General features: G+C 34.9%; 2 protein-coding genes across 2 annotated transcripts in view; one reads left to right on the forward strand and one right to left on the reverse strand.

The window, feature by feature from the left end:
- LOC134272116 (uncharacterized) overlaps positions 1 to 467 on the reverse strand; it is a 41,677-nt gene extending 41,210 nt beyond the window's left edge. The window contains 2 exon segments of the mRNA XM_062754354.1: positions 71 to 159; positions 325 to 467. Of these exon segments, the coding sequence (XP_062610338.1) occupies positions 71 to 159; positions 325 to 337 (102 nt within the window). The 5' untranslated portion in view covers positions 338 to 467.
- Positions 468 to 617: 150 nt separating this feature from the next.
- Positions 618 to 10,355, forward strand: LOC134272122 (uncharacterized). The gene is made up of 10 exons (XM_062754364.1): positions 618 to 679; positions 2,510 to 2,650; positions 3,584 to 6,208; positions 6,693 to 6,820; positions 7,274 to 7,317; positions 7,533 to 7,701; positions 8,238 to 8,378; positions 8,758 to 8,914; positions 9,904 to 9,993; positions 10,330 to 10,355. The coding sequence occupies exons 2-8, from the start codon at positions 2,530 to 2,532 to the stop codon at positions 8,890 to 8,892; spliced, it is 3,363 nt and encodes a 1,120-aa protein (XP_062610348.1). The 5' UTR covers positions 618 to 679; positions 2,510 to 2,529; the 3' UTR covers positions 8,893 to 8,914; positions 9,904 to 9,993; positions 10,330 to 10,355.
- The last annotated feature ends 4,306 nt before the right edge of the window (positions 10,356 to 14,661 follow it).

Genomic DNA, 14,661 nt, shown 5'->3' on the forward strand with positions numbered 1-14,661 from the left:
TTATGAAAATTTTTGAAAAGCAAAGTCGTCTAAAAACTCTTGGAATTCATTTCATTTAATCGTTATTTACCTCAATATCAAAGTCTGGAAGGTCGAATGCCGATCTAAACAGGGAGCAGAAATGCGCAATACACGGCACTTCCCACAAGGACTGAATCTCTACAAGCAATAAATAATCGACATTGCATCGTTAATCGTTAGGAAATTGCACCAATTTAAAACATCTTCAGTGTCATAAATACACATGAAATGAATTTTATACCGTATATCGTTTTTCATATTACAATTATTTCAAAGATATTACTTTACAATTACTGAACTTACCTTCCAAAGACATAGTTCTTATGGAGAGTACCGTCCTTTTTCATGCAGTAATGCAATGGAGGTCCGTTATTCCTTTCTTGGGGTAAACCAAGAGGAGATCCGAAAGAAGAAACAACTTCCGGTTGCTTCGTCTTTCTGATTTAACAAGTGAAATTATAGTGCAAACCTCTAAAAAGCAATGATTTTTTTGCTACATAATCTATATCAATAATGAGAACGTGAAGCATTTGATTTTTTTCTTTATTAATCAGGTCTTTCTGGCACCGGATAAATCATGTCATTTCCACCCGTAACCCCTCGTATTACATTGAATGCTGGGTAATAATAATAGAAAGATGGCAAATCCATGGCCAAGGTAGTTATGTTTATATGTATTTTGCTAGGCCCTTCCATTGATACATTGAAAATTGTACTCTTTGTAAATGTTTAAGGAACACATTGAAGTTTAAGAATTAAACACACAGGGAGTGTACCTCTCAACTGAAAGATGTTAACATGTTGAAGTTAAAATTAAAAATAACAAATATTGACAGCAAATCACAAATGTAATGTAATGTTTAGTGCAATCACAGAAACAGGCAACATAGAATATTAGAATAAAAATAATGGAATGCATGTCTTGTAAATTGAAATAATTCGAATTCGTAATGAATTTATAAATTAAATAAAAACATGACGTCTTAAGCTGGTTGCATGGTTCATTTTCAGATCACAAGTCCAGAACAATCTCCTCATTTAGATATTTGGTTTGATTTAGCCCTTCAAAATATCTTGATAAAGCAATTCATTTATTTGTTTTTTATTACAGACTTCACAATTTTTCAATAAGAAATGACATACAACGTCAGGGTTTTCGTTAACTCTTAAGCATTGGATTTCCGACAGTATATTTCATTTGATATTCTATTGGCTGATTGTGGAAATGTCTTTTGGAAAAATTACAAATCTTGATTGTTTTTCTTATCTTTTGACCAATCACATTCAATCTTTTGGTGACAAACCACCTGTTAAATGAACCAATGAGTTGTCAACTGCCTACTTTCTGTTTATGTTTATATTAAATTAACTTATGAAATCCTCTGTCTGATTGGTTCTCCTTAATGAGGGAGGAAGCCCAAAGAATATCATATGAAATTTGTCAATGGGTCCAGTGGCAATGAGTTGACTTAGGACCCCTGAGACATTGAGGGTGAAGAAACAGATGTTGTTTTTAGATTTCATTAAATAAATTAATTCTTAGAATATTAGAATGATTTTTTGATACAGAAAAGTGTAGGGCTTTCGATAAGGAGATGCCTCCATCAATATTGATATTTTTGTGGTGAATAACAAACCATATTTAACACCAAAAGAGTCCATAATTGTTTATTATACAGTCTGGATTTATATAAATCGGACATTGAAGGCTGCATGACGACACCATTTTCATTTATGAACTTCCGTCGCTGAAATAAAAGAAATATTAAAAGAAAGTCCAGATTACAATTTGTAGCCTCCGTGTATTCCTTTCTGAGTTTTGCTGTTCAAGATGTTCATAATGAATGTTTTAAATTAATCATTTGTTTAAGTTAACATTTTTCCTGCTCAGATACATAGCTTGCTGCGGCCGTTACATCATTGCTTACACTGTTGTTAGTATTAATTGTGATGTCACAATGCCGCTGCACATGCACTGACCCTCCAGTGAATATAGCCTCAAATCAGGGGGAATATATAGTGTTATGAACTGTTTGCCCTTGTATAGATTATATAATAGGGACTATAAATAGACTATATAATAATACCTATTAATGACCCAGAACCTTGCCACTTCTAGTTTAATAATCAACATTGTAAATTATTGGAAATTATTCTAAACATGCTAAAGCAGCCTTTTGAATGTTAAAATGGATGAATTCATCTCATCACTTCAATCTTATTGAAAGTCATCATGGTCATGAAATCAGTATACTAAGACGTCATGATTTGTCAATTCTTTTTTTCCTAAGTTTTGTTATTAATTTAAAAGATTAATGTATTAATTAGTCCCCCCTCCACCCCCCAAAAAAGATCATTGTGTGAATTGTACTGTATTTACAAACAGTGGTCAATCATTCTCATGAATCTCTGTTTAAACTTTTTACTTGTAGTAGCAATTGTAATATCTCCTTATTCATGAATCTGTTTATAATATCCAATATTTTAGATTGTAAAATAACTGGCAGCATGGACCCTAATCAGTGGAGAAACTTTAATCTTCCGTATGGACAGTCTCCTGGCATTGGTCTGGGTTCAGGGCTGGGACGACTGGACATGGGACAACAGCAGGCACCGGGGTTCAGTCCAGGTAAAACATAGCTAGATCAGGTCTAACATAGTATAAAGATGAGGTTCAACACAGTTCAAGTAAAACAATATATTAAAAAAAAAAACCTTATATCAGGTCTAAACATCTCTTGATAAGGCCCCCAAAAATAAATTAATAGTTTCTCAGGCCAAAAAATTCAAAATTCAATGCGGCAGGCAGGCTTTTTTTTTTTTTTTTTTTTTTTTTTTTCTGAAGCAGGTTTTACACTTTTTTTTAAGCCATATGTTCAATAAAATGATAATATCTATTATCTACTAATTCTTAATTTTTGTTCTCTGAAATTAGTTATAATATGTATTCAACTTTAAATAATATGTTATTCCAAAACATTTATTTAAAGGTTAATTCATAAAATACTGTAAATTTAGTAGAAATATGTTGTTTTTCTAATAAAAATGTCTTTTTTTTAGCATTTATGAAAAGGGGAATAACTCAATTAATTTTATTTTCTTTTTCAACTTGGAAAAATAGAAAATAGTTATTTCCCTTTTCAATATGTCAATAAAATTGATCAATGCGGCCGTTTTTGAACTGATGCGGCGGTGCCTGAGAAATTATTGATTAATTTTTTTTGGCCTAAAGCTATATGTAGCTTGAGTAAGCTTCATATAGCATCACCATTGGTTGATCATGTTGATTAAGCTATTTCCCAATTATGTCTTTCAGTGATATAAATGATAGATAGAATTGTTCAAATATATGGCTACTCATGTTAAATAAATTGTTGAACTGAATAAACTATTTAAAAAAGCAAAGTCAAAGATAGTTTAAACGTTGCTTTTAAAGCAAAGGATATATTTCCATTGTTTGGATAACTCTTTAATAAGATTACTTGCCCTGGTTTAGTATTCTTTGACATGTAGATGAAAGCTGTAGTAATGTTTTATCTGATAATTTTCTTTGTATTTGTAGGATTTGCCCTTCCACAAGGATTATCAATCTCTCCTCACCATAGTGCTCTGGAGAACTCTCCTTTAAGTGCGTTTGGACTGCCCAAAGTGTCACCCCAAGCTCCGTTTTCGGAGGCACCATTGCTGAGGTCCCCTGTAGGAGAGCCTGTAGGTCGTAGTATTCCATCACATTATCCACCCGATGCCTTAAAAACCAGCCATGATGCTGACAGAGGACTGTTAAATTTAATGAACCCAAACCAGCTCCCTTTAGAGCTGTCAGGACCACCCCCTGCTCATTCTGGATCCACCAATCAGTCGTTATCTCGAAATCCTTTGGCAGCTGAAAACTTCATTCAACATCAGCCTTTCTCTTTGAAACTTCAAAACCAACCAGAACCTTTGAAGATTTCTGTTCCGTCTTCAAAAGTTGGATACTGTGAAATGAGAAGTCCTACCAGTTCTCTTCTGTATGGCTTAGCAAGCCCAGGACTGGAGGAACACCATCAGACACAATCCTTGTATGGATCATTTCCATCAACACAGACTTCTAAGCCTGAACAGTTCAGTACGACCCACGGTATGAACTATGACCCGGTGAGCCCCGTCTCTGATCACGGACAGCAAAGTGAGGAATTTTCTCATGTGGACTTTAATGATCTTTCTCGTGTGGACCCCTCTAGAAACTCTGTCAAAGTAAATCAAAACACAGTCCTGATGCAGCACATGAATGTTCCTAAGTCACTAGCACAAGACCTTGGACCAGATGAGAATACATACATGTCAAGCCACCAGTTCATGCATGGATCCCCTTCAGTACGTACTAACAATAGTAACCCCAGTCCAATTCATCAGTCCCCACACAATCTTAGTCCACACGTAAACTCAGCTCGAGAAAGTCCACAGTTACAGCAACCAACATCCACCATGATATCTTCACCTCCTGTGCATTCAGTAGCAGACTCTACATCAAAGAGTAAAAAATCAAAGTTTCACAAGCGGAGGTCAAGGGATGAAAATCATCAAAATATGGAACTGGTAAACTCTGTGAATGTGTCAACCAGTAATCAAGCATACACTGTTCCAGGGAATTATTCTTCTTATAGTGCACCAAGGAACCATACAGACAGCCCCCAGAATCTTAACTCATTCAGTCCCCAGTCCTATAGCCCTCACATGCAGCACCAACATCAACAAATGCAAGGAAGCCAACATCAGAATATTCAAAATGGCAGACACTCAAACTCTTCACTAGGAAGTAACAACTCCCCTGTAATGAATGAATACACCTCACTACCACAGAGTGTAATTGGAACACAAAGTGTATCTTCTCACACTGTGTCTCATTCCATGGAGAGCCCTTTGATTAATCATAGTATGAACACAAGCATGATGTCGCCACACACACTTCACTCTGGTGGCATGCCCTCCTCCATGGCCCCAGGTCCTACGCCCTCCTCCATGGCCTCAGGTCCTACGCCTTCAAACCCCATGCAGATCTCATCCATGCAGAGACCTTCAGTGGTCGAGCACCAGCCTAGTTTAAATTATAATTCTGGGAATTCAGTGAAATCGTCTCTCAGTGATCCCCTTGGCATGCAGGCTTTAGGACTTGTTGGAGACAATGAGTATCAAGTGCCGTCTGCTGAGAGCAGTATGTATGGTAATATGGACAATTATGGCAATAGGTTTGACATTAATGGCGAGTGTCTCGGATATCAGGTGAGTCAGAGGAGAACCTCCACCATTGATGAGGATGCTTTATCAAGTCTGATAGGAGGACACCCTGCTCCTAGTCACTACCCTACAACAACACTGCCTTCAGTACAGGATCAGCCTGTAGGATCAGAGGGGTGGAACTGTACTCAGGAGAGCATGGTCTCCCCACCTAAGACAGTGGCAACCAAACCGGAGCAGGATGATGAGTTTGCTCATCTTCAAAAACCTCCCAGTGCTGTGGTAAACAAAGAGACCAAGCGTAGTGATAGTCTATTTCAGAACCATTCGCTCAATACTAAACCTGCTCCTCCTTCTGTTGTGCAAAAACCGGAAATCAAGAAAAACCCTAATTCAGGATTTCTTAATTCATTTTTAAGCTTCATTCAAGGAAAAAAGCCGGAAACATTATCAAGTGTAAATACCTCAGTTGTGAAACGACCAGAACTGCCAAAATATATTCCAGAACCTCCGAGACCGAAACCAGTGCAAAAAGCGGAGAGAAAATTCAGCAGTGATAGTGCTTCACCAAAGCCTGACACAAGTTCTATGTATTCTCCCTCCACTTCTCAAGCATCTACATTTTCTGAGGAGGAGGATCTAGGAACTTCAAATGTCAGCAACAAGGTTCAGGGTATTGTGCAGCAGATCAAAGAGGATGGTAAGCCAAGTCTGAAAATGAAAATCAGTCTGGGCAGGGGGCAGGGGGGTCAGAGTGTCAAACACACAGTAGACCAACCAAAAGTGACTAAACGCAGAAACTCAAAAGCTACAAAAAAGAAACGCAAGGATGATTCAGATGATGCATATGTGATGTCATCAGGTGATGAGGTGGACTTTGATAATTCATTTGTAGAAAAGCCCCCATCTCCCTCACTTCCTAAAAGGCAGCTGTCTTCTCGAAAAGCCAAGGAAAGGGCTCAACAGAAGAGTGAGTGTTCTATTTCAGAAAAAAAAACAAAATTTCTCCAAAATATATACTAGTATTATTTACCAAGAAATTTTATAGGGTTGACAAAGTTCATGAAAATAATTCAGGAAGATATTACGTTACACAGTGGCATGATGCTTGTTCCATTCCAAAAATGACAATCAAGGATTTTCTAAACTTGACATTTTATAAAACAACCCTATCTTGACATAACCTTTGTCTTTGAATATTTTTTTTTCAATTTTCAGGTACATAGTTCACATGTAATAAAAGTGATTTTTTCAAAGGAATTTTAACACTTAATACATGTAATAATGTTAATGTCAACAATACATTTTATATCTCCTCTTTCTCAAATTTTGTTCTAGACTTCAAGTCCTGCTAATCTTTTGGATTCTTGTATTAATAATCACATTTTATGTTGCAGTTAATGTAAAACGTAGAAATGTTTCATGTTGATATTAACCTGTTATTGACCTTACAGAGAAATACGTAGAATCAGATAGTGATGATGAGGTTATGGGCCCCATCGCTCCCTTCAGCAGGAAAACGCCCAATGATGAGGAAGCCTACGATTCTGACAGAGACCCAGACTGGGCACCCTTTGAAGTTGTAAGTGTTAATAATGTCATCTCTGAGTTTCAGAAAAAATCTGTTTGTCATCATAAATCTTATTTGTTGAGCATGTAGAGATTGGTTGGGTTTCAAATTTCAAGTATTGTAAATTGTCTCTGGTATCAATATTGAAATATTAAATGTAGTGTATATTCTAAAACCCGGATTTTACTGAAACGTAAAGTTACCTGCATTTTGTTTATAACACGTCCAATAAATCCAATGCTTTACTTTAAAGATTATATCTCATCTCTTGTATCTCATTATCTCATTCTTTGATTTCAATACCATATATGTCAGGAGGTGTGGCTTGTATCTAAATTAGCTCAAGAATTAGCTAACGCCTAATAAAATCCAAAAAATAAACTCACTTTACAATTAAGTCAGCAAACATCATTTAAACAATTATGAATATCAACAGTTATAGATGATTTTTTAAATACTTTTTAGGAAACTAAAAAGGAGCCTAAAGCAAAAGCACCAAGGGGAAGAAGGTAATTAATTAAACTTCTGGATACAAAATTCATTTATTCAGTCTGCAAAAATAATTTGGTTTGTATTCAAACTGTTCAACAAGTGCAGCATTTTTTCCCCCAAATAAGAAATGTTATAAAAATTTAGTTCAATGTTACAGAGTTTACTGGAAAAACAAGGTAAAGAGTGTCTTTCATGTGAAAAGATTGCAGCAATTTTAGTTGTTTTATTGAAGGCGACGCACCAATTCCAACAGAGCATCATTAGACGTGGAAAACGAGAATACTGATCTTAGCAAAAAGAAGGCCAAGGTGTTCACTCCGGTAGATAATAAACCAGTTGTACCACTTACCAAGCAAGAACCCAAGCCCCCAGAGTCTGTGTTCCCCCTACCAGTGTTCAGGGTAAGGTGGACCCGGGTCTTATACTACTACACTGAGTCACAGGTGTATTGATTGATAAATATTACTCTACTGTGCTGTGTAAGTTAAGATTTGGTGTAAAAAGGTGTTACACACCTATACTCTGATAATACCCTGGGTATCTAACATGAGGTCTACCAAAATGAATACAACTGTACCTCACATCACTTTATTTGAGTAGCTGTACATATATATAATAGGATGAAGTGTTTAAATTTGTACAGGATTGTTCCAAGTGTCTGTGTATGATTAAAACTATTTAATTGCAAAATATTAAATATTTCATAAATGAATACATTGTGATATTTCGTTGACTTGCATAACAAACTGGATTCTCAATTCATTTAAGGCTAAAATATCTCTAGGGATGCAACCAAAATGGGAGAGGATCGCACATTTTGGCCGTGGTTTGTGAGGAAATCCATGTAAAGTTAAGAGATGATTTATTTGATATATTGTAAAAGATCAAAAAAATCGCTTTACCTTTCAAGGAAATTTTCAAGCTTTGCATCTTACAGATAGGAGATTTTGTGATGGCCAAAAATGACTTGAACAATTTTGAGCGTTTTCCTATCTGGAGGATAGACCCTGGTAAAATGATGAAGAAATATGAGTTATTTACTGACCGGGGGAAGATACTTCACATGGCCACCTGTACAGTAAGTCAAAAATATTTCACCAAATAAAAAAACTCAGGACTTATTTATGGGTCTCTCCATAAGTAACAGTATTTATAGGTTTAGGCTTTTTTTACTCTCTGAGTATGTAGGAACAATATTTTTTGGATGTTTATATCTCTTAGCATGTTCTCTCATTATAAGAGTGTTAAAGAGTTAGTGTGTAATTTAGTAATGGCCTCTGAAATGTAGAACATAGTTAACTGTTTTTAGCTTTCATTCAAGGTTAAAATTGAGTGTTAATATTGCACTTGTTTATGAATAGAAATGTGACATGGTTGAGTACTGATATGTTTTATCCTGCTATTGCTCAGACTAGATTTTAGAATGTATAATTGCATGAATTTTAATTTACTTTCAGTATTCCAGTTATTTGCCAAAAATGGATTTAGAATACATCCCAATAAAAGTGACCACCATTAAAAATGAACGAGACGGTCATGTTGTGGAGGTGTGTGAAGCAGATCGACCCAAACCTAAACTGGACTCCAGGTGAGAAAGATAGAATTAAATTCATTGTAACAAGTATAGGTACTTTAAGGCATTGAAAGGTACACTTTGATTTAACTAGACTGTGATATTGGCAGACCTACGTGTTATTTAAGCAATGTATATTTTTGAATATTTCTATGCTTATTTATTAATGCATTAAACAATCTGTTTTAAATCATAAAATGTTCATTGCATTTGTACATACAGTAATTAGGGTTCCTCACGCCTTTTAATGACCGTTATCGCATATGGCAGTGTTTATACAGTAATTATCGTGACCAATTAAGCACCTGCTACCTGGCTTTTCTCACTTCGGCTGTCTTCTACCCTTATTTTTGGTTTGCTGAATAATTATTTGTTTTCATTGCATCGTTTAAGCTATTATTTTTATAAAAAATTTTCAAACTTGTGAGCCATATTCATGAAGATCAAATGATATAACACGTGCGATTGTTGATTTGGTTGTGTTTAAATACATGCCAATACAAATGGTTGAAGGTAAAGGCTTGAAAAAAACTGATGTCCATCGTTGCACCAAACTACAAATTACCGTTAAGTAATACTGTAATAAAAGTATGCAGCCAAAAGTGAGGAATTTGAATTTTAAAGCTTGTCAAGTCCGAGTTTTTTTACTGTTTTTGTTACAGAGTCACATATACGGAGCAGATTATCTAAAAAAAAAAAAACCACTGTGAGCCACTTATGATATGACTTTATTTCTTGTGTACATCTGATAAATAAATTGAAGTTATAAAATGTGATAAAAAATTTCGTCGGGCACAATGTGCTCATCATTGTTACAAAAAAACTATCAGACTGTTATAGGCAAAGAGTTTACGATGTGCTTGTAGTCATCAATTTTCACTGTTTACACTTTTACCGAATAGCTTTGTGCAAATCAATTTAATATTTACGATTTGACATAAAATTTTAAGGCATTTGAAGGTACACTTTGATTTAATATGTGTCACCTGTAAGCAAAATATTTTGAAAATGTTAGAACATTATGAAGAAGAAATGGCAGACATGTTTAACGTTTATCTGCAGATTTTTCTCAGTTGTGCCTTAGAGCCTGGATTTCTCACCGCAATACTGGATAACAAAGGTCAGCAATGTTTTACTGAAAAATTTGAGCTGGAAGGTATTTTGTCATTGACATTCATGTAAATATAGACCAGTTATAAAGCATTTCCATTTGCTGTCTCAGCATCATATTTACAAAAATTTTCAAACTTTTGAGCCATATTCATGAAGATCAGAATGAATTTCCTGCATTCTGTACACACATATGTCAGTGTTTTGATATAGTTATAAAAGTATTTTGCGAAGATCTTAATTGTTAGCATTGTGGAAACTGCACCAAGTTTGTATTAGGTATGCAGCCATATGTGAGGAATTTGAATTTTAAAGTCATTAGAATTTTTTACTGTTTTTGTTACAGTGGAGTTTTACCTAGGACCCTTAAACAGCATTGACGACTTGATTGACAAAAAGTTGATTGAAATTGATGCCAAATTACAGTGGAAACAAAAGTTCAAGGTTAGAGTGTTCAGTTTGGTTAAAAAAACATGAGACTTGTTTAGGCAAAGCATCTCTGATGTGCCACAGTGCTTGTGTCTTTGTAATCACTGTGTATGTTTATATGTGATGCAATAACTTAATTTAATACACATTGACTAAATATTTACTGCATAAAGATATGTAGAGGATGATTAAAGAAAACATCAGTTTATATGTGTCACTGAATCAAAAATCAAAATGTTAACATTACTTGAAATGTATTTATATTTATTGCATTCTATGAAATTTTCACAGAATATCAAACAGTAAAAAATGGATTAAGATGATCAGGGTTTTTTTTTTGTTTTGAATAACTTCATATTTGTATTAACAATATGTGTATGAAAAGTGGTAAAAAACATTAAATTGATTTTCTTTCAGAATGCTCTACAATCCAAACCACATATTAGGGAATTAGATCGACTAAACCTGAAGGTGGCTTGCCAGGTAAGGTTATTTTTGTACGAAAATCAAAAGAAAGATTGCATCCCCTTAATATAAAGAAATTGAAAAACTGTTAAAGATGTGATTAAGATCCAAATTCCAGAGTTTAAAGTTTATTATTTGTTTTTAGGCCTGTCGCTTTACCAATGAGCCCGCTATAAAATCTGTCCACCTGTTTGGTCAGTCCTATGACCACAGAACGCTAACAGAAAACAAAGCCACAGTAGAGGACGGCAGTGTGGTAACTAAAAAATCTCAGATTTTTAGAAGAACCACTGTGCCAGGAGAAGGTGTTTATGCTAACAGATATTGAAAAATTTCTCTAGATGTTAAATTGTTAAAACCATGACCCCCAGGGGTAGGGCGGGGCCACAATAGGGAATCCAAGTTTTACATAGAAATATGTAGAACAAATCTTTAAAAATCTTCTTCTCAAGAACTACTGGGCCAGGAAAGCTGAAAGTCATATGGGTGCATGGGTAATATAGATATTAAATTGTTAAAATCATAAAAGGGAAGGGGGTAGTGGGGCATGATAGGTATAGCAAGAGGGGGGATCTGGTAAGAACTGCATCACCCAAGTTACTCAGGTGAGCGATGTGGCCCATGGGCCTCTTGTGCTAATTGTTACATGTTACTTCTTTGTAGGAATTTCTGATTGGAAAAACAGCCTCCATGTATGCCCTACCTTTTCACAGTCTGTACCATTTCAAGTACAACTTATCCAAGCGTTGCCAAGCCAAGGTAAAATACAAGTATTTCAATGCAATTGTACTATTTTAAATCATTTCTCAACTGAGCTTTAGATTTAAATGTCTCATATAACATTGTAGTACAGAGTCTGTTGTTTGTTTATATGAATTCCTGCAATTTTCAATTTTATAGGTTGATATTTTAAGACAAGGAAACAGCAAGCTAGGCAATGCTGAAATTCTTGACAAATGTCTCAACAACAGAACTTGGGTGCTAAAGGTAGGTGTCATAGTATTGTGATTTATTTAATTTTGTCACAAAGATGGGATCAGTTAGAAATGATAGTTAAGTTAATATGGTTGAATCAAACCTTGAATTTACAATAAATTAGGAAAATGTTATAGGGGGGAAATTTTGTGAATTTTATTTTGAGCAACCTGAATTCAGTTTTTTTTTTGATACCTAAATTTCAAGGACAATTTTTATCCTGAAAAGTCAGGAACAAAATATATTGAATAAATAAATATATTCCTTCAGAACATCTATCAGTCTATTAATGAATTATTAATGATTATGAAAAATTGAAACTGAACAAATATTTAAATTTGTATGTCAAATTTTATTATAAAGTACATATGATTTATTCTTGCAAACATCTCTCATATACAGTGCATGCCAATTTATTTTTATTGACAGATTTTTGATGATCTGAAAAATCTACTGGAAAAGGATAATTATATTCACCAGTGATACATAGGACCAGCAGAGATGGAAGAAAGGTGGTTCACAGTGTCAATCTAGTCACAGCTCAATGCAATTATAATGGGGACCAGCTGATCAACTGTCCAGTATACCAAACTTCAAAGACATAGAAAGCGCAGTCTTTGTGCTTTCTATAAAAAATATTTTATGGTTGTAGAAGGATTTATATGTTTTGTTTGTTTCTGCGTTAGACGATTCTCTATTTATTATGTAAATGTAACAGGTATAGTTAATTTAATCAGCTATAGTGCCATACCGGTATGTAATTCCATACAGTAGTCGCTAGTATTAAAATAATAATCAACTTGTAGTGCAATAGAGGGAATATTTATTAGCTCACCTTCTTTATTAAATTGGGCCAAGTAGGCTTACCCAGATTAAGGTGTATTCTTAATTACCTATATCGCATACACCCTAGAAAGCTTTATTCTCTCCACTTTTAATCATCTTCAACTTCATTAGAATTCTGTCAGGGAATAAGCCAATCCTCCAAGCAATACAGTCCAAACTGGGACTCCAAACTCCCTTTGACATGCATGTAATCATATGTTTTTCAATGGGAAATTGGTAATCTTGTTAGTACTATTTGGAGTGATGTTTTACAGTTTCTCTGCTAGGAACTCTGATTACCTTGACCTTGCTTTTTTGGTCTGACCATGAGATGTTGCTACATTAATTTTACAACAACAGAAATTTTCATTTGGGAAGGGTTCTAAACTTTGGATATCTACTTAATGCTAACAGATATTGAAAAATTTCTCTCTGTGAACTGGCTGAAAAAAAAAGCTGTAATTGATTGACATTAATTTTCTACTGATATTAGCCTTAATAAAGTAAATAAATTCATGTAAACAGAACTCAGAGGTGAAGATGTTGCTTCAAACACTTATGGAGTCCATCTTGAAGAACCATTTTTATGACTTGTTGCACTTAAAGAATCCTTTTATGGTTGCTGTAACTTTATTTATTCTTTGCTCAGTTTAGTTGCACATTCAGTTCATTTATATATGTGCTTTAAAAAGTGCTAAATCTTGCTTAAGGGAGCTTTGTGACTTTGTGAGGTATTGTCCTCTTTTAAGCAGATAAAGCTTTAGAATAAATGTGTACATGTACACATTTATCTGCAGTTATAAAAGCAATGCATTGAGAAAGAACTATATGTGGTATATTGCATATACTTGCCCCAACAAAAGTTACATTTTGAAAACTTCATGAAATGTGCTGAATTCTATAAATTGTATGAGAAATATAAATTAACAGAACATATTATAGTTTCAAAGCAGCTTATTCACAATTTTTAGGTCACCTGAGTAAACTCAGGTGACCTATTGCTATCCGTTTTCGTCCGTCGTCGTGCGTCGTCCGTCGTCCGTCGTGCGCCGTGCGTTAACATTTCAACATTTTCAGCTTCTTCTCTGCAACCACTGAACCAATTTCAACCAAATTTGGCACAAAGCATCTATGGGTGAAGGGGAACAAAAATTGTGAATTTCATGATCCCTGCCCCCCTGGGGCCTGAGGGGTGGGGCCAAAACCACTAAAATTAATGCAATCTTTAAAAATCTTCTTCTTTACTCCTGGACTTCAAGCAGTCAAACTGTTTGCATGATTGTAATCAGCAATGAGTCCTCTACCAAAATTGTGAAATTCATGGCCCTGGGGTCAGGGGTTCAAGTGCTAGGGCGGGGCTCAATAAGTAGGTAGTGAAAATGCATTATTTCTTTGAAAATCTTCTTCTCTGCTCCTGGGTATTAAATAAACCAACTAAGTACATAGTTGTGATGAGCAAGAGTGCCTCTACCAAAATTGTGAATTTTATGGCCCCAGGGTCAGGGGTTCTGGTGTTAGGGCGGGGCTCTATTGATTATATAGTGAAAATACATGAATTCTTTGAAAATCTTCTTCTCTGCTCCTGGGTATTAAATAAACTAACTAAGTACATAGTTATGATGAGCAAGAGTGCCTCTACCAAAATTGTGAATTTTATGGCCCCAGGGTCAGGGGTTCTTGTTTTAGGGTGGGGCTCTAATAGTGAAATGCATGAATTCTTTGAACATCTTATTCTTTGCTCCTGGTTAATATACTAATGACCTAATTACATATTTAAGGCCAGGATTTATTTTATTTTCAGTTTTACAAACCCTCCGCTCAAGGTTTTGAATTTTCAGAAAAAAAATAAAACAATTTTTTTCTTTCCGATGTCAAATTTGAGTCGGGATCGAGATTTCAAATTTACGAACTCGCACTTCCGGTTTTAAGATGAAACGGCGGGTAAATAAACTTTAATTATAAAGCTAGATCTGAGCTTGGTTTA

The sequence above is a fragment of the Saccostrea cucullata genome, unplaced genomic scaffold (assembly GCF_032062105.1).
Source record: "Saccostrea cucullata isolate Sc308-1 unplaced genomic scaffold, CSIRO_AGI_Scuc_v1 ctg594, whole genome shotgun sequence".
Taxonomy (NCBI): Eukaryota; Metazoa; Mollusca; class Bivalvia; order Ostreida; family Ostreidae; genus Saccostrea; species Saccostrea cuccullata.

Bases quoted from the DNA above. Each gene is read 5' to 3' on its own strand.
- LOC134272122 (XM_062754364.1), top strand. From the start codon at position 2,530: ATGGACCCTAATCAGTGGAGAAACTTTAATCTTCCGTATGGACAGTCT. The intron at 6,821-7,273 runs GTAAGTGTTAAT...AATACTTTTTAG, and splicing joins ACTGGGCACCCTTTGAAGTT to GAAACTAAAAAGGAGCCTAA. The intron at 7,702-8,237 runs GTAAGGTGGACC...TGCATCTTACAG, and splicing joins TCCCCCTACCAGTGTTCAGG to ATAGGAGATTTTGTGATGGC.